The following is a 26,622-nucleotide window of genomic DNA, read 5'->3' as shown; positions in this document are numbered from 1 at the left end:
GTTTACTGCTTTATTATTTGGAAGATGTTAGATACCATTGCTATTATTAATTAGTTAATATTGATTAAAATGTTGTAAATTTGGTAAAATCATATGCTTTTTTTCATCTGATATTCATTGATAAAGTTTGTAGTCCTAACTTTTTTCTTCAAGAAAACGAATGATGATGTCCAGTGTATCTTACTACCTTTATTTCTACTTTTTTTTTGATGACTCAGTCTGTATATAATGATTATAGTTTTAATGAAGATAATTCTTCGCCATAACGACTGAAGAATATATGTGGTGGACAAATAGCTTGAAATATTTTTAAATGAAATCTCCTAATATTAAGTTAATTCTTTTAATGAACATACAAGAATTAAGTTAAAATTAACAACTACCGCATCGACTGTTGTGCAGAATTGCAGTGTCACGATGAAGTTTCTTAGTGTCTGTTTTGTTACAGAGCTGATTTCTTTACCAGGTGAAGCGTTTTATGACATGATATGTTAGTGGAGTTTATTCAGATGCTGATACAAAGTCAGTTCATTTTTTACAGAGATCAATTTCGATACCGAAAGTGTTTATTGCGTGGATTGCTGGATTCAGGATGGGTTTCGATGGACCAAATAAGGGGAGTGTAGTTTATAGAAAGGTATTTATATGCTTAAGTTTTAACATGCATAAGATAAACACTTCTTTTTTTATCTCAACTTAAAATATGAGAAGCCATCAATTTGGTTTTTTCAAATACAAAATTTAAGTTGTTCAATTAAAATCTATTTGCATTTCTGTTACAATGGTTATACAAATATGACAGGAAATTGTTATTTTTTTATAGAAATGTTACCTATGTCGTTTTATAGGCTGATCTTGACGATACAGAAAATGAAGATGTTTGGGATGATAGTGCACTGATTAAAATGTATGATGAAATGATCAACCGAACTTATGTTAGTTTTCAGTCTTTTTTTTTTTCTTAAATTTTTTGTGGTACTCATACACTTGATTTGTTTCAAAAAAGGTTTAAAAACATGTATATACTTCATAATAGCATGTTATATACTTGCTACAACCCTAGCGTATATGTGTGTTGAATGTAAACTCATAGCAGAAGTATGTTTTAAATAAGCATTCTGTCATTATTGACAAAAACATATTTCTCACTTATCTCATTATGAAATCCCAAAAATTGTTTCCATGTAAGTGGTTGATTCGTGAACAATAAAGTTATATCTGCATGTTGTTGCCTTCCAGAACTGCCAAAAACAATAAGGGAGCAAATTTCAGGATTCTCTTGGTGCACAGTGTACTTCAGTAACAAAGAAAAAGAAGAAATTTCGCAAGACTTCTAAAATAAAGGTTCATTTGTTTCACTACTGTTTGCTGCTTATTTCTGTTTCATTTTTTTCTTTTTACATAAAAGATAGTTTGGATCAATGCAATAAATTTCGATTGCTTTTTTTTTTTTTTTTTAATAGAAAGTGACATGTGCACTGTATCGTGGTCAAGATTGAAAAGGTAGGGTCATGAGAGAGAAAAAAAACATCTAGATTTTTTGTATATCCTCATTTTTATATTTTATAGTTCTGCATCATATAGTCTGAATCAAAGATAATTTGGAGAAAGGATGTTGAAGTTTTTATCAAAAAAGAAGGTTGTTTGAGGAAATTTGTTTGTGTTGGGTGTTTAAATAAAATTTCATACAGCGAAGTTTATGTAATGTATGAAGCAGTTTTATTGTTTTTAGTGGCATGTAGGTGACCATTGTATGGCACCTTATTATAATGATCAGCTATGGTATCCAGCAGTTGTGAAAAAACTTGATTTGGACGACGGTAAATGTGACGTGCTTTACGATGTTTATGATGAACTGGCACGTGTCAGTATTGCGGATCTTACAAAGTGAGCATTTTTTTTTTTTTTTGAATTATTTTAACCTCTAGGAGTATATGTAAAGAATTCTTATATGATCAGAAGGATAGAATATTTTCCACTTAAATTTTTCACCTGCTTTTAATTTTAATTAACGCTGTTGTTTGACTGACAAGACGTTTCTAGCGACGAGGTTTTGGTAACTTGAAAAGATTTTGCTTATTTTGTACTGCATATGTTTTCATGTTGACAGATGATTAAGAAACCTGAAAATTGCTCTGCATATTATCACAATGGAATATTTTTGGGCAGAAATAATTTCTTTACATTTTGTTATGATGAAAAGTATTAGTTGACAGCAAGACATGAAGATCAGTCTTAATGAAGTATATAATAATCAAGCATATATAAATAAAAAATAAATTGAGTGAAATAAAACTGAATAAAAAAACTGATTTTGAAAAGTAGTGTTTTCGAGGTCGAAGAGAAGAGTGTTTTTGAAAGCGACTAATTTTGTTGATAGAGCTAATAATCATGAAGATTTGGATTGTTTCAAACTGCAATAAGCGCTTTTCGTTCTCTGAAAACAACATTGTCGCTGCTGTGCAAAGCTATATTTCCAGTCTTTTGATGATCACCAAGGTGACTGATTACGTTGTAACTCATATTTAGAATTTATAGTGTTTATATATATTTGAACACTATAAATTCTGTTTTTTTTTGTGACGTATTTTAGATGAATTTCGGGTCGATTGTCTCAGTAATGTTTGTTGAGAAGTGTAAGGGAAGGAAAGATATAAATATGTTGCTCAACATTAAGATGCATTTTGCTTGAAGCTTTGTTAGAGAGAGAGAGAGTGAAGAAGAGGAAGAAAAAAAGACTGATAAGTATGGGGACATCATTTTGCATATTTATTACTTAAAGATGTAGCAAATTTGTGTAAGGTGAATTCTTTTTAGTCATCTCAATTTCTTTTCGTTATTTCATTGTGTTTGTTGTCATCGAAACATCGAGTGAAATTGAAATAAGCACATGTCTGATTCCTAGTGATTGTTGAAGATCAGAAGTATCAGATAACTTATCATAGAAAATGTTAATTTGTAAAACGTTTTAAAGCGTTTTCATAATCGCAGGAGGTTGCGTACGAGGCCATCAGTGCCACATAGGAGACGCCGATATGGTTGGCTTAGTTTTTCACGTTTTACCATGCCGACAAATTTTGGTAATGACCGACAAAAAAAACAGCCGCAACAATGTCGTAAGCGTAAAACTAAGAATTATTACCCGAACTGGGCAAATGATCTGCAAATGGAGCATGGAAAGAAGATACGGAGAAAGAATCAGCAGACATTTACCCTATTTTCGAATACTTCTGCCCTCCAAAGAAACGTTATGTTTGATTTATCGCGAAATGTCTACGTGACGCGTGTATTGGATAGTCTCAGATATCAGAAGTGAGCTTTTATAAGGTCATTCATCTTACACTGATAATATGTAATGGTTATTACCCATTTCACTGAAATTACCTGAGAAGACTGTCTCGATGATATGCGTTTATATTGAACATAAACTAAACATGGACGTATCCATGATACTGATCGATTTTAGTGAGAAACTTTGTTAACACTGGCTACTCTATGTCATCAAACCTAATTTGATAAATAGACAATTGATAGTATGTTTCGTCTCCAGTTAATTATCACTACGGCAAATACTGCATTAGTTATGCAAGATTTTTAGGTGACTCGACTGGTACTACTTTCTGGCTTCTAAATGGTGCTAGTATATTGAGATCAAAAAGCTTTCAAAAGGGATATTATTTGTCAGTTAGATATACATGAAAATTTCCAATTTTCTTGGTTCTAATTTATCTGTCAACATGAAAAATTCTGTATGCTTCATTCTTTTTGATTTTTGCATTTTTATATCGCTTTTTTTTTGAACGTTTCGAATTGAACAGGCCAGTGGAAAATGACGAGGAAGGTACGTCTGAAGGAAATACCACTCAGGAAACATTTGAGACAGAGGAAAAAGTTCTACCGACAAATCATACGCAGACGCCGACGAAGCATTTCAATTATATGCAATCATCATCGACAGATCATACTTCCGTAAATTTTTTTTCCGTATTTTTTCTAATCGCAGAGGAAATCAATAGTACTATGTCAGTTCTTATAACCTGATGGTAACATTAGTATCGCATAATTCAAACCTAATAAATAGGACTGGAGAATTGCCTATGCATCAATAATATATCCTCATTTATATTCAAATATGATTTATAAAATTCATCTTTCAGATTCCATCGTTAGTTCCACCTCCGCCGATAGCTTTTACCAATTTGCCACCACCGGATGATGACGAAGCATTGGCAAGTATGCTGATGTCATGGTACATGACCGGATATCATACCGGTTATTATCAAGTAAAGCATTATTTCTGCAATTTTATCATTACCTTATCATTGCCATTGTCATACCATAGTAACCGTGAGATTCGATACTTTGTTTTTGTGGTAAGAAATTACTACAACTACTACCAATTTATACACGTAGTGTACGACGTAGATGTAAGACTCACTTAGTACGGCATGCTGCTAAGCAGATTGTACTTGAATCTTTCCACTAATGCCCCCTTATTTACATAAAGTAAGTTGTTGTGACTCTACCAAGGCAAATTCTCTGGAAATCAGGTTAAACGTAATGCGAAGTAAACTTTTAAGCAATGATTGTTCAGTGAACGGATTAGCCTCTGATTTAGTATATCCTTATTCGACGATATTGATTTGATTAACAGTGAAATGAATAAAGTAACAACAATATTTACAGGCCATCCAAGATAAAAAGAAGAAAGCAGGAAAGAAAGTTTAGCAGTAATTATCAGTACTATGAAAATTTATTAACTTGTATTGTTTGTTTATGCTGATTCTTTCTTACATTTCAATTTTCACACTGTTTGGTCTCTCAGTTGTGACCCTATTTTTAATAAATAAAATTTGGACGATCCTTCTGTTCCTTTTCATTTCACAAATATTTGTTCATTCATGCTACTTTTTTTTTTCAAGTCGCTGAAGAAACGTTTGGAAGTTTACTAAACATAAGATGGCTAGATAGTGATTTCTCTGAGAATATCAACATCTACAACTAGAAATCAAACTCTGTTCCAAATGTCGCATTCCGTTATGGAGAAGTCTGAAATCAAAATTATATCTACTTATTGGTGGTAATATAAGGGGAATTCTTAAGTTTTCTTCTATTTCCATCAAGAAATTTCTACTCTTAGTCAAAGTGATATTTTTGCATAATCCATTTGGTTATCTATAAACAATGCCGGTGATTAGTTAGATGACTGTTGCAGATGAGAAACTTTATGATAAATGGATTTAATTGTTGAAAATCCATTAAAATTTGTTTGCAAATAACCGTTTGGTTACGTATAATTTACACTTCTCTTTGGAAAGGATAGAAAGAAATAATACAGAAATATGTGAAATGAATGATATGATTCCCAATTTGGCTAGAGCATCAAGAAAGAGATTTTTCTTAGATAAAAGCAAGATTTGTCATGTACTGAATACATTCTGAAAGGTTATCAATTATGAAAAAAAAAAAAAACAAAAGTTCACTCCGACAGGAGACAAAGGGAAAAATTATATAAAGCAGAAGGCGATCATTTGATATACAAGCTTTTCCATTATTGGTAATTAAAAAATTTCATTTCAACGGATCGAATACTTGCAATTTTTTATTTTTCTCGGCACGTGCAGCTGCTTCTTCCGCTGCTTTTTTTGCTGCTGCTGCTTCTTGCTTCTTACGCATAATATCTGCATCTCGTTCCATCCTATTATCTAATTTTACACCCTGAAATTAATCTTCAGTATTATATAAAACAGGAAGTGATTGTTAACATATGTGAATGTTAATTCCAAAACTTTGATATAAATCTAGAACATTACTTTAGTATAACTTTTGATATACCATACAGTTTAAGATATCGAAATATCATTCTCTTAATTCTATTACACTGGGAATAATACGATAGGTTAGCAAATACTGACGGAATTTCTATGACATTCTTTGATTAAAAATTATCAGTGGAATTTCATAAATCATATAATTCAAATAAATACCATGGAAAAAAATGAGCAAAATGTTAAAACATGAAAATTTTCTCTTCTCAAAATAATAGTAATAATAATTCACTAACATCTTGATGAGGCTGTGATTTCTTTTGCTGTTGCTGCTTTTTCAAATTTCTTTCACGGGCTAGTTCACGTTGATTACCACCTGAAAATATAATTGCAATTTCTTTTAGTTCATACATAAATGAATATATGCGATATCTTTTTCATAAAACTATACTTCACAAGCAAAAAAGAAAAAATGAGCTGAATACAATCCAAATATTTGTCCAAAATGTATTCTTCTCCTTTTTTTCCATTCATTCTCAGTATCACATTTTTTTTTTTTTTTTTCATTGCAGTAGAAAATGCTACATAAGAAGTACTGGCAATATAAGTAATAATGTTTCGTAATAATGGAAATATCGCATGAAATACAATAATAGTATATACATAATGATAGCATAGCAAAATATGGGATAAACTTAAATAACTCATTGTAATAAATTCAAAATATTACTTATATCTAAAGAAAGGAAGGAAAAAAAAAAAAAAGAAAACAACATATATGCATATCTAAAAAAAAAGAAAAACAAATTAGTACTAAAATTAAAATATTCAAATAAAAACTTACGTGTCATTTTATATAATTAGTAGACGAGAAATAATTTATGTTATGTACAGAGAAATAGATGAAAGAATGAATGAATGAATTAGCGATCAACGACACCACAATGTGTCTTTTGTCGAAAGCGCCACCACTAACAGCACCAAACGATTCACTGGAACAAACGTCGATCATTACAACCCTTGCAATTCCGTTAAAATGCTGTTCCTTCACCTACACACACATACATGCATACACTTACATACACATACACACATACACACATACACATACACGCACACAAGAACATACGCGGATACTAGAAGTCAGCGGGAAGTTAATTGACCAAACAAATGACTCGCAGTGAAATTTTAATCAGTCAAATGAATTTTGTTGTTGAGGAAATTATGAGAATAAATGAAATTATTTGATTAGTATGATCTAGGCTTAGATATGACAGTTATTAGAATGAAAGATAAAATATACACAACAAATTAATGAACAATATGAATCGAAATTTAAACAACCGACCAATTGTTGTTAATAAAATAAGTGGGAATGAAATTCGCTTAAAAAGAAAAATGGATGCTTAATTTAAATTCGAAACAAAATTTAAATGAGAAAAACAGTTATTGTTGGATTTATAACTATTATAACTAGCAATAAAGAATTATTAAATTTAAACTTCCCTTTGAATTATTCTTAGAATTATTAAATTTAAACTTCCCTTTGAATTATTCTTATTTTAAAAAATTTTATTCAAATATGATCGGAACGACTTAATTTAGGAAATAGTAATTTATGAAAGGATCTGTCTATTCATTCCTGCTGCAAAAAAAAAAATTGGAATGACCAATGTGTAATGGTCAGATCCTGTTGCAGAAAAAATGCAAAATATCTCTTTGGATGATACAAAGATTCAGTAACGCTGTGGATAGTACATTTCCCAATTTTGAAGGTAAGCGTCGATGATATCCAAGGCTGAAGGATTGTCCTCGTATCTCGGGGACATTTCTTTTGGAGTAGCCAATGTAACCATCCTTTTTGTTATAAGCCAAGCCAATGTTTACTATATGGGAATTACATCCATTGTTTGAGTCAGTTCTTAAGTATCAGTAAACTTCAATTCGGTTGCTTTTAAACATTAATTCAATTTTATGGCAGTGGTTAGCAATGTATTTAAAAGTATTCGTGCAATGATTTTACTGGTAGCAAAGAGCAAATTGACAGTTCAGTAGTTCGACCAGTTGGACTTTTCTCCTCTTTTGCTTATAAAAGGCGATAGTAAATAACTGTGGTAATCCGATAATTATAACTCATAACGAGTTAGTGAATTTTAGAGTAAATGCTTGGCTTCTATTTTGAAAACATTCGTATGGGAATGCTTTCAAGCCTAGGTTCTTAGCAGATTTCATCTGCTGTACAGCCTTCAGAGTCTCTTCCGAAGTGAAAGTTACATTCAATTTAATTTTCACTAGTTTTTAAGTGATGTGTTGAACTGCTGTGTCATTAATTGTAAAACTGTTATTGAAGAAAGATTGGAAATGTTCGGATTATCGGTTTAAATTGAAAGATGAGAAGCACTTGGCCACTGTTTTTGGAGCTTCAAAGTGTCTTCTGTGATTACTGAAATTCATGAATGACTGATTCTTTTCTGCTTGATTGGTCCTATTTGTTCTCTAAATGTATCGAAGTTTCTGTTCAAACTTACTGCATGCAAAATGAAAGATTGCTTTTGTTGTAGTTTGCTTGGTGAGTAATTCTCTTCTGTGACAACAGTTTCTGAGTTTTTAAGTTGTTTTCATCAAATCTTCGGTTTTCTTTGATGGACCATTTTAGGCTTTCAATGGAAGATTGAAGAATGGCATTTTTAATGTTAGCAAAGTACTTTAAGAGAGGGATCTATGCGGTCTGTAAATTTGGCTTGAAGGTTATCCTGTAAATGGTCTTTTAGCTTTTTGACTTTGATTCTTTTTCTTGGAGTACCTTCTCTGCTCAGTTTGGCTTTAAAGTGGAGATTGAGTTTGCATCATACAAAGTGTTTGACCTTCTGCACTCAGATATGATGATGAATCATAATTATGATTTTTTAACGCATTAAAATGTAGTGAACTTATGTTGAGAACAAGGATACATTCAGGTTGATTTTCTGCTGAAAAATGATAGTCATGATAATTTGCTACTATTGATAGGAGGCAGCCACTTCAATAATTAAGTTTTTTTTTAAAGCTTATTTTATTATTATTGCTGTGAAATGATCAAATCGAACATGACCAGCACCCAAAAAATGCATATAAAATAATCAATAAAGTTGAAAATATCTATTTTTTTTTTTTAAATGAAGTTATACTTTTAAATAGTATTAGCATTGAATGAAAACAAAATTTAACACTGTTAGAACTTATGATTTAAAAAATTTTATTTTAAAAATTAAAAGATACAACAAACACACACAAAAAAAAAAATTCTAACTAATTGCTCATTTAATTAAGTGTCAACAAAATAATTCAAATTTATTAGAATTTATTGTAGGCATTTGATTATATAAAAGAAAATGGTGGAATCGATTCGGAATCATCATATCCATATGAAGCAAAAGAAGGTCCATGTCGTTACTCAAATCGAACTCGACTGTCAACTGATAGCGGTAAAGTTGACTTGCCGGAAGGTGACGAAATGCAGCTTCAAGAAGCAGTAGCAAATATTGGAACAATATCAGTTGCAATTAATGCGAGATATTTAAGCTTATATGACGAAGGTTAATCACAATCAAATTTACAACAAATTTTACTACCATTTTTCGAGACATATTCCTTTCATATCAAAGTTTCATGTTACTCATACCATCTTTTCATTAGATAGCAAAGAATTTAGGTATTTTCACACGTGCTAATTGCTCATCCGAAGAATTAGATCATGGTGTTCTAGTGGTAGGTTACGGAACTGAAGAAGTACGAGGAAAAAATCTCGATTATTGGATTGTTAAAAATAGGTATGAAATTAGTCCTTCATAAACGTAGTATTCTCAAATTCAATGCTTCTTAAAAATGAAGTTCGGATGATTACAATCCTCAATTGCTTCTATTTTGAAAAAGTTGGAATAATTAAAGTTTGCAAGGGAAAATCTTAACTATAAATAAGTAGAAACTTTATGTAAGTAAAAAAGTAATCATTATTAAAGACTATATAAATCATTAATTACTAATTGCTAATTACGGTTCATATTTTAGCTGGGGTAAAGATTGGGGTGAGAACGGTTATTTCCGGTTAACAAGAAATAAAAAGAATATGTGCGGCATAGCAAGTGCAGCGAGTTATCCGATTGTACCGAAAGAATTAATAATGTCATTAATGGATTAATTAGAACGAAATATTCTGAAATATTTCCGTTCATAAAAAAAAGGAAAATAATAACAATTTCCTAAAATATTCCATTAAAATTTACCATTTTCATACTTTTTTGCATTATGTTAGTTAAATTTAGCAAAGTTAATTAATCCAATTGAATGTGCTGTTTATTAATTAGAATAATTTATGCAAGAAAATAAATCATAAAGCAAAAATGTTAATTTTTGTTCTATGCACTGGAATATTTCAATAAATCTTTTCATTTATACGAATATTTTCAATTTTTCATTTTCTATCTTTTAAGCATTACAATGTATAATATGGAAGAGAAGCGATGCTAATTTGAATGCATGCATAACAAACATACAAAGTTTGAAAAAAAAAGTTCATTATTTGTGTTAAAAGCCAACAAAAAAGCATGACACAGTTCAAAATGAGATACTCGAATTACTGATTTTGTTTTCGACTTGAAATATCCTTTTCATTTAACATATAAACAAGATTCTTAATTTTTCTTGCCTTATAAAGTTGTTTCCTCAACTTAATGGACAATAGCGCTTTTCACTTGTGTATGTAATGGCAATTAGCTAATACTACTTTAGCTAATATATGTTGTCAGATTTGCTTATGTTTAGAAAAAGATGGGAGGACTATTAAAAACTATTTCATCGATAATTTTTATACATCAATCATTTACAGAAGCCTTTTCAATTCGTTGCAGACATTAATTAAATTAAACGAGTATTAGAATTTTTTACATTAACAAAAATATCTCATTATTTATTATTTCATGTACAAAAATAACTCTGAATTGATAATCCAACGTCTAAATCAAAGAAAAAGAAATTAATTTATCAGCAAGAATCAACAAAAAAAAATTTGTTTATCTTCTTTTTAATTTTGCACAACCTTCAGTGGAAATCCAGAATTGTGGAGAGGATTCTGGAGTAGTTTCGAAACTACAGTCATTTACAGAATATATCAGATATGCAAAAATTACATTATTTAATTGATACACAAAAATTGGATTAATATTTAATATTGGATATATGTCTCATCATAATATTTTACGATCACTTCATAATCACTTCGACTACTTAGTTGATTATAATTATCATGGGCAAAATCAAAGACTATTTAAAGAAGTTTCATGTAAGCTTAATTTTAATTAGTTAATTTTAATTACTTTGAGCATTATCTAGCAAATGGATAGTTCCTGTTATGAGATATGAAGATGTCAAGAATTCTGTCCGTTAGAGTTTTAATTCAGAAGTCATTTAATATCATCAAAATCACTACCAATCCTATAATTTCATTATTGCATTGGGTTTTCTGATTGCTTTCATAATGATATTAACTGAATGAGTGAAAATTAAAATACGGAAAGAAAAATTGCTGAAAAGATCACACTTATTAATACAAAAATGACACATACTTAAGTGCTAAATTATAAGTAATGTTTATTTGGTCGATTAGCTATTTGTTAAATTTAAAAAAAAATTAACAGATATTTATATTAACTAAAAGACAAGGTTGAGAAAAGAAATCATTTCTTTTTTTCATATAGAAAGAAAGTGACAAAATGTATGATATAAAAAGAAATCAAGATATAATTAGAGAGCACAAGAGAGCAAATATTTTCTGTAAGAACAAAGAACAAAGAATAACAGAGTGAGCCAACTCTTATATAAAGTAAGTAAGTAAGTTATTTGCATATCTTCGTGAGAGCGGAACGCTTCATTTACAATATGATTTTCTTATGAATATTGATTCATATTATTCTTTTCGTTTAAATTGATTTGCTGAATTAAGCTTGTTGTTTGGAGTATAAATGAGATTGGAAAAAGAAAATGTGAAGTACTTGATGACTGGCGCATGTAGTAGACAAAGCAATATTATAACCAATTTTAAATAGCTTATAAAATTAGTCGTTATTTTATCATCCATAAATAATAGTTTTATCATGTGTTTTTTGTGTTTTGTAAATGTTTGATAAATTTGCTAATTTTGTAGGATGAGTGCGCTTGGCGGACAAATTCCAGGACATCCGGGCATTTCCGATGTTCTGGATTATTTGAAAATAGATCCTGCAATGCTGCGCATATTACAGAAATATATAACTGAAAAGGAGCAGGTAATTGTTTCCTTTTTTTTAATTTCGATAAGAATAAAAGCTCGCTCTTAACCCGTTTGGAAGAGGTGAAGAGGGGGGTTGGAAGAGCTGAAAGGGCAAAATGCTCAAAATGAAATGGAAGAGGGACCGGTACCTCAGAAACCGGAATTTAACGTGAAAGAGGCAGAGTGGGCTCCTCTGCCAGAAAGCGATGATGAAGCCGAGCAGTGGCCGTCAGGAACGGACTGGGCCCCTTTGCCAGACGATGAAGCAGGTATAAGTGTTAGTAGTAGAGGATTAACTGCTTTTGATGCTGCACTAAATGCTGTTGTATAAAATGTACCCAAGTTTGCTGTTAATATAAATTATTATTTTCATCTTTTTCAACAGTAATTTTCAACAATAATTGTTAAGGAAATTTTTTTAAAAAAACAATAACAAAATTTATTACATGAAAAACAAATCGTTCGAAGCTTTTTATAACAATAGTGATAGGGATAATGTGATAATAAATAGGAAAAAATTTTTGAATAGTGATTATTTGATTTTAATGAATAATGAATAGAAAATTATGAATAATAATGATTATATGAATTTAAATTAAATGTTCTTTTATTAAATTTTCATTCACCAACTATTCTACATAAATGGAAAATAATTTGGCTTATTTTCTTTATCTCTATAAAAAAAAAAAAAGAAAAAAGAAACTGTTGGTGAACGGAATATCACAAAGTTACTAAAAAACTTTCCGTTTTTTTTTTTAAAAAACTTTGCCATTCTTATTAGTGGTTAATTTGGATTCGCTAATCAGTTGTTGATTAATTTAATATGCAATAACACGATGATATCTCGAAGAAAACCATAGCAGATGTTGTAATTCATGGAGTTATTTGTTATTTAAAATATGATAATGTGATTTAATAAATGATTCAACGAAGAATCCGAAAAAAGTATAGATTAAAGTTAATTAAAATTATTGCAGGTTTTATTTACTCTAACGAAGGACTTATCTTTTCTACGGTATTAAACTTATTATAGGTTTTATTTATTCTAGCAGAAAATTTATTTCTCTTTTTTATGGCTTTTTATTAAAACTAATAATCTTGAATTGAAATAATATTAAACTATGTTGTAAAAGAACTTAAAGATTTGGATGTTACGAATTTCTAATATTGCCTATAAAATATTTTAAAAAAAGAGGGAGGTCTTTCACAAAGTAATGTTTACACCTCAAATCTTTTGTACATCATTTCAATCTGACGTTCCCTCGTTGTTTGTTCCTTTTTTACTTATATATCACTGTGATGACCTTTTGCCTAATAAAGGATTCATCTTAACCATTCCCACTTTATATATGGAAATACACGACAGAGTTCAATTTATAAGAGTATTTCCACTACTCCAATTTATAAAATTTATTGTAGTATTTTTTCTTTTTTTTTTTATAAGATTTATTACACAATTTATAAGAAAAATTATGTTGCTTCCATTAACAAAGACTTATATTCCTGTGTTACCCTACCCTATACATAGGTTATGAATAAAAGAGCGATGAATGTAACCTTTCTAGTGAAGAAAAGGTCATCTCGTGCAGATTCATATCAATTTTTTAGCAGCACACCTAATTTTTTGCTTTTATTTCTGATTAAAAAAGTTCTTTTTAATGCAAATCATTTGCGAAGAATTTAACAATATTTCATATCACAGCGTAACGTAAAACATTCCATTTCACATCACAGCATAACGTGAAACATTCCATTTCACATCACAGCATAACGTGAAACATTCCATTTCACATCATAGCGTAACGTAAAACATTCCATTTCATATCATAGCGTAACGTAAAACATTCCATTTCATATCACAGCGTAACGTAAAACATTCCATTTCACATCACAGCATAACGTGAAACATTCCATTTCACATCATAGCGTAACGTAAAACATTCCATTTCATATCATAGCGTAACGTAAAACATTCCATTTCATATCATAGCGTAACGTAAAACATTCCATTTCACATCACAGCGTAACGTAAAACATTCCATTTCACATCACAGCATAACGTGAAACATTCCATTTCACATCATAGCGTAACGTAAAACATTCCATTTCACATCACAGCATAACGTGAAACATTCCATTTCACATCATAGCGTAACGTAAAACATTCCATTTCATATCACAGCGTAACGTAAAACATTCCATTTCATATCACAGCGTAACGTAAAACATTCCATTTCACATCACAGCATAACGTGAAACATTCCATTTCACATCACAGCATAACGTGAAACATTCCATTTCACATCATAGCGTAACGTAAAACATTCCATTTCATATCATAGCGTAACGTAAAACATTCCATTTCACATCACAGCATAACGTGAAACATTCCATTTCACATCACAGCATAACGTGAAACATTCCATTTCACATCACAGCATAACGTGAAACATTCCATTTCACATCATAGCGTAACGTAAAACATTCCATTTCACATCACAGCATAACGTGAAACATTCCATTTCACATCATAGCGTAACGTAAAACATTCCATTTCATATCATAGCGTAACGTAAAACATTCCATTTCATATCACAGCGTAACGTAAAACATTCCATTTCACATCACAGCATAACGTGAAACATTCCATTTCACATCACAGCATAACGTGAAACATTCCATTTCACATCATAGCGTAACGTAAAACATTCCATTTCATATCATAGCGTAACGTAAAACATTCCATTTCACATCACAGCGTAACGTAAAACATTCCATTTCACATCACAGCATAACGTGAAACATTCCATTTCACATCATAGCGTAACGTAAAACATTCCATTTCATATCATAGCGTAACGTAAAACATTCCATTTCACATCACAGCATAACGTGAAACATTCCATTTCACATCATAGCGTAACGTAAAACATTCCATTTCATATCATAGCGTAACGTAAAACATTCCATTTCACATCACAGCGTAACGTAAAACATTCCATTTCACATCACAGCATAACGTGAAACATTCCATTTCACATCATAGCGTAACGTAAAACATTCCATTTCATATCACAGCGTAACGTAAAACATTCCATTTCATATCACAGCGTAACGTAAAACATTCCATTTCACATCACAGCATAACGTGAAACATTCCATTTCACATCATAGCGTAACGTAAAACATTCCATTTCATATCATAGCGTAACGTAAAACATCCCATTTCATATCACAGCGTAACGTAAAACATTCCATTTCATATCACAGCGTAACGTAAAACATTCCATTTCATATCACAGCGTAACGTAAAACATTCCATTTCATATCACAGCGTAACGTAAAACATTCCATTTCATATCACAGCGTAACGTAAAACATTTCATTTCACATCACAGCGTAACGTGAAACATTCCATTTCACATCACAGCATAACGTGAAACATTCCATTTCATATCACAGCGTAACGTAAAACATTCCATTTCATATCACAGCGTAACGTAAAACATTTCATTTCACATCACAGCGTAACGTAAAACTTTCCATTCCTTAAAGAAACGCATTTGTTCGGTAAAACAAAGCAAAAAAAAAGTAAGCAATCACAACAAATCTCTCTCTGATTTGACATCTCTCACAAATCTCTACGAAAGTTAATCAAATCTAAGGTAAGCCATGGCATGCAGAGATTGTAACGCAGAAAATATCATTGGTTAGAGAGTGAGTGTATTTTGCATTGCTATCATTGATAGACAATTTGCCAAACATTTAGTTTTTGTTTAGTACGATGCGTTTATGTTACCTTATCTGGATGCTTTAATGTAAGATCGTGATAGATTTGACACGTGAAATGCGAGCAATACGTCATTTATACAATTAGTAACTTTTCCTTTATCTCTTGTACTCAGTTTTATAGCAACTTGTTTTAATGAATCTATGAGAAGTACTTAAATATTTGTGAAAATTCCACCGAAATTTGTATAAGTAATATGGTCTGTTTAGATATATGTCATTCTCAGTTTAAAATTGAACAAATATTATTGAAGGCGGTGGTAAATATTATAAATAGATGAGATGTAATTTTAAAAGATTATAATGTGTTTAATTTGTATTTAAGGTTAAAAAATTTTTCAGTGAGAAATTGTTACTTTATTAACACTGAACAGTTTGGAATTAGAATATTGCTCCTTTTATGAATATTTTATTAGTTATTGTTGAAGGTTTTTCAAAATTCTTAATAATGAGAAATGAACAGTCATAGAAATACGATAAATTAGCGGACGGGAAATAATAAATTATTATTTGTAATTTCAACGCAAACATAGTCAAATTTTATGGAGAATGTTTTTTCTATTTTATATGCTTCTTTTTAAATAAAATAAAATATTAAAAATTAGAAATTTTCTCCTTTCTTATTTCAACTTCAGTTAGAAATTTTTTTTTTTTTTCAAATTAAATTCAGTTTAGCACTTTTATGATACAGTCAGATACAACGAGTGACGTTTATTATATAAGTGTAACACATTCTTATATAGATAGTAGTTAAATGAAATTCTTAAGTAAATACTTGAGTTGAGGGGTGTTGCTTTAATATCAGAACTTATTTTAAATATATTTTAAATATATCAGAAATTGTTTAGCGCGAAAAAACGAAAACTGTAACAAATACCTTGCAAAATTATTGAAATTACGATAAATATGTAAATTAATTGTAATAAACGTATCATTTGCTCTACAGAAATTTTCTGTTTGAAGGACGAACCATTTCTGTATTATTCATGTGTAATCAGTCATACGATATTCTTTCAACGGTTGCGTTAAGTTATATTTAACATCGTTCAAACAGCGAATCAAAGCAAAGTTTTGCAAATTCAATTAACTCATGGAAGAATGCATCGATTGTCAAAAATTTCTGCCTCTTTCGCTTCGAAGTATTGCACTGATCTAATTTTAGTTTGCGTCATTTTTCAAACCACTCAATTTTGTGGAATTGTGTTTATCCATTTTTTTCTTCACTGTCATATTATATGATAGAGTAATTGGATTACATTCCGTATAAGTCATTTGATTTAAGGGGTAAATAATTTTCAACTCACCCTTTGCCTCATTACACATTCGTCGTATTTTTGACAGAAGAAATAATTTCTAGAAAAAATGATTGTATTGATGGTAGCGCTGACAAAATAGGCAAACGTTTTTCTCGTCCAAATATATTACAGTTTTCATATGAAGAAAATACAGATGGTATCAACGAGAACGGTAAATGTGGTAAGCCCCTTATTTCTGTCAGTTATAGTCGATGATTTTTTTCATTTGGAAAATTTAGTGAAGATACTTATATGCTATACCTACAATATGTTCTAGTCGGGGCTACGGACTTATTCACTGATGCTTTGGTAAATTGTATTTTATACCATATTCGCACCATTCATTAATGTCATATGACTTAGGATCACATGGTTGATTGTTTTTCATCCCGTATTATCCTCATAGTCAGTTCAGTAGCTTTGTTTATCTTTATCTTTTTAACAGTTTAACACTTCTTTGATTCTTTTTCGCCAATATCTTCGTATTGTTTGCAGCAGAATGGATGTTATCGCGGAGCAAATGTCGTAGATTTGATGTTTAATTGCTATTTCATTACTAGATTAGCAAAACTTAAACTCTTTAAGATATACGATTGCTTCATGGGTTATGGAATACTTGTCATTGTTCCATTTATTTGGGCCAGAATTGCCTAAACCAGTAATTATTACATTGTTTAATTTAAGATGAATGGTACGAAATGGTGACTGCTGTTACGCCACCTATGGATGGAATAGGTGAAATTGATCAGAAAATGAACAATGAAACCAATGATACGCTTAGAAAAACTGGTATTGTTATCAATGGTCTGGATCAAATGGATCTAGAGCCAGACGGTGCGGCTGAAATTGAAGCTCTAGAACAGTCACTTACTGCATTGGTGGATGACTTCCGATCAGGAAGAATGTGTGCCTGTAAGTTTAATTTATTTATACTTACCGCTGTTTGAAAAATAAGTCAGGCACGGATGTTATTATTTGAGAGATTCTAGTTGAACTAAAACTCAAGTGTGACGATTTAAGGATATAAATTTAATCATTACACTATAGTTTGTTATAAGGAAGTAGTTTTTTTGTACAGAAATGCAGAATGTTGAAGCTTCAGTCTTATACTTATTAATTGACCAAAAGATAGCGATGGAGATAGTCTGTCATGCTCACCAATTTCTTCGTCAAATCTGGAATTGTGTAGGCTGTTAATAAGTTGAAAGTAGCTTGGAAGTCAAATGGTTTTTTGCAATTATGGAAGTTCTTGGGCTGCTTTTTAGTACCTTTTTTCTAGTGAGCGAGGAGAAGTTGAAAATGATGCGGAAAGCAAGATCGGAAATGGAAGATTTGACTGCATTCCATGTCAAATTGCACAAAATGCAGGCTCCGGATTTCTCTACTTTCAGGTTGCTCTTTTTGAATTCACTTTTCGTCACGGTAAAAATCGTTCAAAATTTCTCTTTTAGTGCTGATGGTCAACTTGATGAAGAGTATGATTTGCTTTTCCGGAAACTTGACAAGCTGCATCGTTTTCTGTAAGTTTTGCTAATTTATGGAACTTGTATTATAAAATGCTTAAGTCAGAGCATTCGCTACTGAGTCATTGTGACTATTCTGTGTGAATCCAAAGAAAATAATTTTTTCAAGATATAAATCCTGATTTTGAGGTCTGCGAGTCAGTTTCCAAAATTGAAAATGACAAGTTGATATTTTCCATGAAATGAATTATATATTTGAAACCCAATGTCTAGTTTATTTTAATGGCAGAGCATTATAGATATGATATGTCTTTCCGTGCAAATGATGTAAACAAAGAAAGCAGGATGACAAGTACTTTTGCGGAAGAACAAGACGCGGAAATGGCAAGTGAGTAGTCATAGTCAGTTTTTCAAGATTTCAACAAACTTGCTTTCAAGAAATTGCTTCATTGCTACTTTTTGTGTACACTTATTGTTTAAGAGATTCCACTGTCGTTCGGCAAAAATTTTGTTGAAGCGTATTGTTGTTGTGAATCGGGAGAACGAAATTAAGACAAAAGTGAATAATTGACTATGTAATGTAATTGTTTATAATATTTTTTACAGTTGCAAATGTGACTCATCAGATCGTGAAGTTTCTACAAAAAAAAAGTATTAGTGTCAGATTGGAAGTTGAATTAGTGGTTTATTACTTTAAGTATATATGTATATATGTATTATAAATTTGTTTTAGTCATGTAGAAGTATTTTTATAATACGAAAACAACATTATTTTATATTGTGAAAGATTTTGATTATTTTGACATTTTCGATGGAGGAAAATTAAGACATTTTCGATGGATATGGTGGTATAGTGAAAAACATTTATTTGTCTCTATTTGAAACATGTGAAAAGTGTCTCTAGTGGCAAAAGATGTGAAAAGTGCTACCCATCTTTTGATCTTTCCATTATTATCTTTGACAGTAATTGAACCCATATAATAAAGGCAACTTTGAGGTGATTTGTACGGCTTAGTTCTCTCTTCGATAAGCAAAGCATCCGTTGGTAACCCGTTTAACTGTTGATTTTCCCCTTGGTATCCGAAAATTTTGCTTTAATTCATGAGAGTATGAGCAATTCCAGCATGATATACTTCGTCATGTTTTCTTTTTGATAATAGATTCAGTAATGTGATTACGACTTAGTAAATAGATTGAAAATTGGAGATTACTTTCATTTGTTAATTCGGCATTCTGTAAACGGTTTGTTGGTTTCCATAATTTATCGGTTTCATCACAATATAAATTCCATATTCTAATTTTTTCTTCAATCCATCAGACTGGCTTGTCGAATTAATATTTTTTCAGCTATCTCATAGTCCTCTTCGTGTAATTTTTATAAGTGGATATTAATTTCAACCACGGTAATTCGCTTTTGAAGCTTAATTTGATCAACCGAAGTGCCCACACTCTTAACATGCAATCGTGCAAGGTATCCAATTACTAAAACGCTTCGCAACTATACATTGAAATTTTACTGATTTAAAAGTTTTCTTTACTTTTTGAATAATTGTCATAATTGCTCTTTTAAATTCGTCGTCTTGATATTTGAATTCCCATTTTGGCTATTTACTTTTTTCCTCTTCTAGCCACTGCGGTCCTTTCCACCACGATTGATAGTTTTTGAGTTTACTTGATGGAAACGCATTGAACCCATTCCAAAATCTGTCCACTGCTAGGGTTCTCCGTCGAAAGTGGATAGAGATATCTGAGGGAGGTTGATGTTGCAATAGGATGTTGGCGTTGTTGGCTCCGTTATTGGCGGTTTAGAAGTTATTTGTTTGATTTCATTATTAATTTCTCTTTTGTACATATTTTCCTCATCTTTCTTTTTCGTTTTGGATTTTTGGGCACATTCTATCTACTGCTTATTTAAAACTTCGATAGAGTCAATGCACATTTGCAGTCGAAGAATTTTTTCATCTATGAGTCGATCTTTGGTTTCGCTAATTTCGAGTCGTTCGTGGTTAGTAGGTAAGGTTGGATCTGGAGATTGGATATCCATAGTTTTTACCTCACTCAATAATCTTTCTAGACGGTCCTTTAGAGGTTTGATACTTTCAATAATAGTAAAAGCCATTGTAATTCTACTCTTCGTCCGATTCGTGGCACCAAAAATTTTGTCGTGATTTTGAAGAATTTTTTGGTCAGAAAAGTAGATGATTTAGATTAGTTAAGTTCACTTGACTTACTTTAAATTTGTAGAACTTGAACTAAACCTTTTGTTTCTTGTCTACGAGCAAGATCAACCCAGATATCGTTTATTTTCTTTATAAATGTGAATCGATACAATATACAGTTCAATAATTGAAACAGCGAAGGAATAAATGGTACTGTTGAGTAGGAGGACGAGAAGACTGTCACCGATCGTTTCTTTGTTATCGGTTGATTTGAATAGAGAAGAATTTTAAAAATGTATGAAGTGGACTTGGCTTAGCAGATTAACATTTGCCGTGAAGAACAATGAAGACAGATACATTTACTATTTGGGGTTTAGATAAAGGATTCACCGTTTCAAAAAAATGGAATATAACAAAGGAATAACGAATTGGTTTATAGAATCATTAGAATTATTCTTAGTGTGCAATACTTTTTCGGTTTTTCGACAATAGTTGTCAGTACATTGCTAGTCTAGCTGATTAACTTTAAAATCACTTATAAATCAGATATAGTTTTGAAATGATTGCCAGTGAAAGATTGCAGTCAAGTTTTATCAATATCTGTTATCTCCGATACCTCGGAAACCAGAAAGCTATCTCTTGTAGTTTTATAAACATACCTGCAAACAAGGTCCAAGTAGTGTCACCACCAAATATAAGCATTTTTTATAGATGTCTTTATCTTCATATGTACAGAAATGCGTCCTTTTTCGTTCATTCGCTAATTTAACCACATAAATTTCCATTTTTAGCTATAATAATTTATATTAACAAGCAAGAGAAAGAAAGAGAGAGAAGTCAAAGTATATTATCCTATCAAAAATAATGTACATTGTGAATAATTCCATTATTTGCAAACATAATCTGAATATGATGGTGTGCTGAAAGCTTAGAAATGTAGAAAACTACAATTCCGTTCACACAAATATATATTAGCAGAAATTTATCTTATCTTTCTTTAAAGCTAACAAGCTTACTTTAACTTTCTCCTTTAAGCTTTCTGTTTTTAATGCTTTCATAAATTTCGTTTCCCCTTGATTCCTTCAAAGTAAAATTGCTGTAATTTGAGGAATTGTGAAGTAAATAATCACAAGAAAAAATGTCAATGAATTTTCATAAACCTTATAAACTGATCCAAAACCGCCTTCGCCAAGTTTTACAACAACAATCCATGTCCACTACCCGATCCTTTTCATAAAGATATAGTAAATAATAACGAACTTTGCTAGAATGACTTTCTCCTTATTACTTTATTGTGGAGAGAAATATTATCAATAATATTAATTATTTATATGAATTATTAATTACAGGGTATGTTCTTGGTACAATTCAACTGATACCATTTTGTTCTAACTCAATACTACTGTTACAACCTGTACTGAAGAGATTGCAATTTGCGTAGCATGCAACGTGGTTTTCCGCAATAAAAGTGACATCGATGTTGGTTGGTCTGTGTAGGGAAGATATGTACATGTGACCTACATGTGACATTTTGGTAGCTGGAAATTAAGTCGGTCTGAGCTGTTAGAAAGGAGGAATGAGCTGTTGATAAATGATTTGTAATGATTAAGGCAGTTCATTGAAATGTGCACTTCTTCTCGAATTATTGCGTAACACTGTAAACATTTGTTTTTATTGCTTTTGAATGATTAGTTATTTAAATATGCTATTTTTTAAGATAATTAATTGAAGAAGGTTGTTGTAATGACTGTTTACATTTGTCCAGAAACTGGAGATGATGGTAATGATGGTAGCGAGCTGAAACCTTTAAGGTAATTTTGGTACTTTTGTCTTCGTAGATAAAAAGTTTCGAAGAAGCAAGATTAAGAAGGCTATGTTAAATTGGTATAAACTTCTGGAGTTTTTTGCGTTAAATTAAATTTCGATAATTGACTGCAGGACGCTTTATCAGGCGATGATAATTACTAAGTCTTCCAAAGGTGACTTCTTAATAAGGACAAAGAAAGATGGAAAACAAGTATGGGAAGCTGCTTCAAAGACGGCATTGAAGAAAAGTTGGAAACGTTACGAGCAAGAAATGTTGAAGAATGAAAAAGTTGCTGCAAAGGTGAGATTTGTTTTTTTTTTTTTTTTTTTTTTTTTGAAAATATGAATTGAGTAGTTTGCTTGTTAGAAAAGATGGTGAGGCGAGGTGTTACTTTAATTTATTAGCGAAAAATGAATTAAAAAATAGCTTCGTATAACAAATATTTAATGAGTAGCGTTGAATAAGTTGTTCGTATTTTTTAGATGTTAGAGAAGGATGCGACAGAAGTGGGAGTAAAAGCAGCCCTTGAAGAAGCCAAAAAAGTGCAAATAGAACTGGACACGAGTCTGTCATATATCACTGGTGTGAAGATTCGTGATCTCGTTAAGCACCGTAATGAACGTGTTTGCATCAAAGGATGGATTCATAGAATGCGTCGACAAGGTATTTTGCAATTATTATTCGTTGATTATCACAACTGGTTGTTCAGTGAAATAGATTATTGTTTGAGATATTTCTTTTTTTTTTTTTTTTTGTAAAGATTACATATACATTCATAATATATTCGTTTTTGTGTATTTAGGAAAGTCACTGATGTTTTTCATCCTTCGAGATGGGACTGGTTTCCTTCAAGTACTACTCATGGATAAATTGGTTAGTTATTTTTTATGCGATCTAGGATTGATAGAAAATTTTTGATAACAACCAGAAAATAATAATGAGCTATTGATTATATAGATGATACCATTCCCTGTAGAACAAAGAGTTTATTAATTAAACTTTTTTTAGTGCCAGACGTATGACGCTCTCACTGTGAATACTGAATGCACGGTTGAGATATACGGCGCAATAAAGGAAGTTCCGGAAGGTAAAGAGGCACCGAACGGGCACGAGTTAATAGCTGATTTTTGGAAAATAATAGGAAATGCACCTTCTGGAGGTAATGTTCAATTATTTCGTTCATTTTTTTATTTATTTTATCCTATGGTATTGTATTTTTATTTTTTGTAATTGTAATCCATGTGCCGTAAATTAATTTTTAAAATAGAATAATTGAGACTGCATATGAAGTACTTTAAACAATATATATGCTTACGTTGGTGATATTTTGAAATATTTTTTTTAGATAATCATAGAACTTTTCAGAAAAGAAGTAGAAATTCTTGGTGAATATCTGAAAGGACTTAGAGAATGTGTTTATGGGGAAAAGTTGACAGTTATCATGAGAGCCATCCATATTGCGTACTGTTAGATTTAATCGAGCATAAAGAATATGAAACTTGCTACGTCTGGTCATGATATATTTCATCATATACTGATGTATAGTTAGCTTATTTCACCGTACTATTAAGTTACATTGTTATACACTAATAGAAATAGATAAGAAAATTCTAATTTCGATAGTTTATATTCATTGTAGGCATTGATAATGTGTTAAACGAAGAAGCAAGTGTCGACAAAATGTTGGACAATAGACATTTGGTTATTCGAGGTGAAAATGCTGCTGCATTGCTACGTTTGAGAGCAGCTGCTACTCGAGCAATGCGGGAACATTTCTATAATGCTGGCTATGTGGAAGTTGCACCACCGACTTTAGTGCAAACGCAGGTTACATATTTGATGAAATGTTGTTTAGGACAATATATGTATATCGATAAAATAATTGAAGATTATCTTTTTCTAGGTAGAAGGTGGATCAACGTTATTTAATCTGGATTATTTTGGTGAGCAATCTTTTCTTACGCAGTCATCACAGCTCTATCTAGAAACTTGCATTCCCACTCTTGGTGATGTCTTCTGCATTGCTCAGTCTTACAGGTTTGTATGCATTATTCTCATTTTTATACAGGAATGATTTCAAAAAGGCAACATTTTTAGCGAACATACATTTTTTATGTGTCACCATAATGCGGCGGCGCCAGTTGGTTTCCAATAATCATAATCATTGTGAAATTTTTTGGCGTTAACGATTAGCAAAATTTTAGAGTGATATTGCCATCTAATAATTAAAAGCTTAATAATAATGCTTTATTGTAACTGAAATATGATAATATATTGTGTTAATGTTGTTTTAAGTAGTAGTTTTATTGCTACTTAAACTGCTCGTTAAGACTACTAGTAAGGAAGAGAGAGAGAAAGATGAGATTTATTTTATGAATGGAAAACACTAGTTGATAAATTAGAAGAAATTGCAGACTTTATGTGAATGTTATTCGGTTTTTATCAATATTTTTAATCATTCTTATTATTGAGAATGCTTTTTTAAGGGCGGAAAAATCTCGCACTCGTCGACACTTGGCGGAATATGCACATGTTGAAGCCGAGTGTCCTTTCATAACGCTGGATGATTTGATGGAGAAAATTGAAGAACTCGTTTGCGACACAGTGGATCGACTTTTAGCTGACGAGGAGGCAAAAAAATTATTGGAACACATTAATCCGGTTATTTTTTCTCTCGTTTTTGATTTTTTTTAGATGATATGCTACATTTTTAGCGTATATTTTCAGTACTTGTTTCTATGCTTTAAAAAAGTCAGTTATAATAGGAAAAAAGTTTAAAACATTCGATGAGTATAAACTTCTGTCTTTTGTTTCGATATATTCTTACTTCACAAGATTAATTTTTTCTCAAAGATCAGTAATTATTCTAAAAAACATATAGTTAATAAGGTTGTTCTTTATTAGAGTTATTATAAGAGTTATAATATATATACGAGGAGTTTTCTTTCACTGATACTTTACGTTTTCCTTTGTTTATCAATGATAATTGCCTTTTATCCTCTTTTTGCAGAAATTTCAACCGCCAGAAAGACCATTTTTAAGAATGGAATACAAGGATGCTATTAAATGGTTGCAAGAACACAATGTTGAGAATGAATTTGGTAATACTTTTACTTATGGGGAAGATATTGCTGAAGCAGCGGAACGTTTCATGACTGATACCATCAATAAGGTGAGTATTTGCGGAATTATTTTTGGGTACATTTAAATTAGGCGCTGCTGTTTGGAGTTAGAATTTGTAACTAGTTTTAAGAAATTGACTTTAATGCTTGTGTCCAATGTGAAAAATGATTTATTCATTTTTTTGACTATAGCAAGAATATAATAGGAAAGGTATATATTTTGAACAGAATTTGATAGTTCCAGAGATTCGAATTAACAGAAATAATTTTTACTCCTCTTTTTGTTTATATTTGTGAATTATTTTATAGCCTATTCTACTGAATCGTTTCCCGAGCGAAATTAAGGCATTTTATATGCAGAGGGATGCAAAGGATAATACCTTAACAGAATCTGTTGATCTTCTTATGCCTGGCGTTGGCGAAATTGTTGGTGGCAGTATGAGAATTTGGAAGGTATATTACTCTCAAAACTTCACTAATAGATATTTCAAAAAAGGAATTTTCTAGAGTTTTCTTATTCATTTTTTTCGTTTTTTTTTTTTTTCTCTTTACAATTTCTTTGTATATTTTAGTTCGATGAACTATCGAAAGCTTTTAAAAATGTGGAAATTGACCCGAAACCGTATTACTGGTACTTGGATCAACGTTTATATGGCACCTGTCCTCATGGTGGCTATGGACTTGGCTTGGAACGTTTTATTTGTTGGTTAACAAACACCAATCATATTCGCGATGTGTGTCTTTACCCACGCTTTGTTGGTCGATGTGTCCCATAAATATCATTTGGAAACTTACTTTTTCGTGATCAAGTGAAAGAAAAGGGAATGACATCGTTTAATTGTTATGGTCTGTGTATCATTTTCTGCTTCTCACTGATTGTGATAAGCTGTGTTGTTGAAAAATATTTTATATAAATTATATAAGTTATTGCAGGAG

At 31.0% G+C, this 26,622-nt stretch overlaps 6 protein-coding genes across 7 annotated transcripts; 5 read left to right on the top strand and 1 right to left on the bottom strand.

Annotated features, from left to right (window-relative positions):
- Positions 1 to 592: 592 nt before the first annotated feature.
- On the top strand, positions 593 to 4,728 carry Bma-smn-1 (uncharacterized protein; the record flags this gene model as incomplete). 2 transcript variants are annotated; one of them, XM_001898665.2, is made up of 8 exons in its annotated part: positions 593 to 637; positions 849 to 935; positions 1,273 to 1,344; positions 1,733 to 1,887; positions 2,992 to 3,312; positions 3,819 to 3,969; positions 4,158 to 4,283; positions 4,687 to 4,728. In XM_001898665.2, 8 exons carry the CDS (start codon positions 593 to 595, stop codon positions 4,726 to 4,728), a joined length of 999 nt encoding a protein of 332 aa, XP_001898700.2. The 2 variants fall into 2 exon arrangements, with proteins under 2 accessions (XP_001898700.2, XP_042937031.1); XM_043081097.1 differs by lacking the exon at positions 2,992 to 3,312.
- Positions 4,729 to 5,571: 843 nt separating this feature from the next.
- Bma-moag-4 (EDRK rich factor, identical) lies at positions 5,572 to 6,619 on the bottom strand (the record flags this gene model as incomplete). Its single annotated transcript, XM_001898664.2, has 3 exons — positions 5,572 to 5,718; positions 6,065 to 6,144; positions 6,613 to 6,619. 3 exons carry the CDS (start codon positions 6,617 to 6,619, stop codon positions 5,572 to 5,574), a joined length of 234 nt encoding a protein of 77 aa, XP_001898699.1.
- A 1,839-nt stretch (positions 6,620 to 8,458) lies between these two features.
- Positions 8,459 to 9,945, top strand: Bma-cpl-1.2 (fibroinase precursor, putative; the record flags this gene model as incomplete). The annotated part of the gene is made up of 4 exons (XM_001898663.2): positions 8,459 to 8,515; positions 9,118 to 9,343; positions 9,460 to 9,577; positions 9,816 to 9,945. The coding sequence occupies 4 exons, from the start codon at positions 8,459 to 8,461 to the stop codon at positions 9,943 to 9,945; spliced, it is 531 nt and encodes a 176-aa protein (XP_001898698.2).
- Positions 9,946 to 11,947: 2,002 nt separating this feature from the next.
- On the top strand, positions 11,948 to 12,382 carry Bm17690 (Uncharacterized protein; the record flags this gene model as incomplete). Its single annotated transcript, XM_001898662.1, has 2 exons — positions 11,948 to 12,067; positions 12,155 to 12,382. 2 exons carry the CDS (start codon positions 11,948 to 11,950, stop codon positions 12,380 to 12,382), a joined length of 348 nt encoding a protein of 115 aa, XP_001898697.1.
- Positions 12,383 to 16,938: 4,556 nt separating this feature from the next.
- On the top strand, positions 16,939 to 19,150 carry Bm9834 (Uncharacterized protein; the record flags this gene model as incomplete). The annotated part of the gene is made up of 7 exons (XM_001898661.2): positions 16,939 to 16,979; positions 17,198 to 17,316; positions 17,820 to 18,047; positions 18,415 to 18,526; positions 18,587 to 18,655; positions 18,898 to 18,986; positions 19,080 to 19,150. The coding sequence occupies 7 exons, from the start codon at positions 16,939 to 16,941 to the stop codon at positions 19,148 to 19,150; spliced, it is 729 nt and encodes a 242-aa protein (XP_001898696.2).
- Positions 19,151 to 22,500: 3,350 nt separating this feature from the next.
- Bma-nars-1.5 (Uncharacterized protein) lies at positions 22,501 to 26,462 on the top strand (the record flags this gene model as incomplete). Its single annotated transcript, XM_043081096.1, has 11 exons — positions 22,501 to 22,568; positions 22,696 to 22,864; positions 23,047 to 23,227; positions 23,367 to 23,437; positions 23,573 to 23,723; positions 24,204 to 24,391; positions 24,468 to 24,601; positions 25,051 to 25,225; positions 25,575 to 25,736; positions 25,996 to 26,139; positions 26,259 to 26,462. The coding sequence occupies 11 exons, from the start codon at positions 22,501 to 22,503 to the stop codon at positions 26,460 to 26,462; spliced, it is 1,647 nt and encodes a 548-aa protein (XP_042937030.1).
- Between the last annotated feature and the right edge of the window lie 160 nt (positions 26,463 to 26,622).

Source organism: Brugia malayi (assembly GCF_000002995.4).
Source record: "Brugia malayi strain FR3 genome assembly, contig: Bm_v4_Chr3_scaffold_001, whole genome shotgun sequence".
Classification (NCBI taxonomy): Eukaryota; Metazoa; Nematoda; class Chromadorea; order Rhabditida; family Onchocercidae; genus Brugia; species Brugia malayi.
The sequence above is the reverse complement of the archived record's forward strand: the minus strand, read 5'-3'. Positions and strand labels throughout refer to the sequence as shown.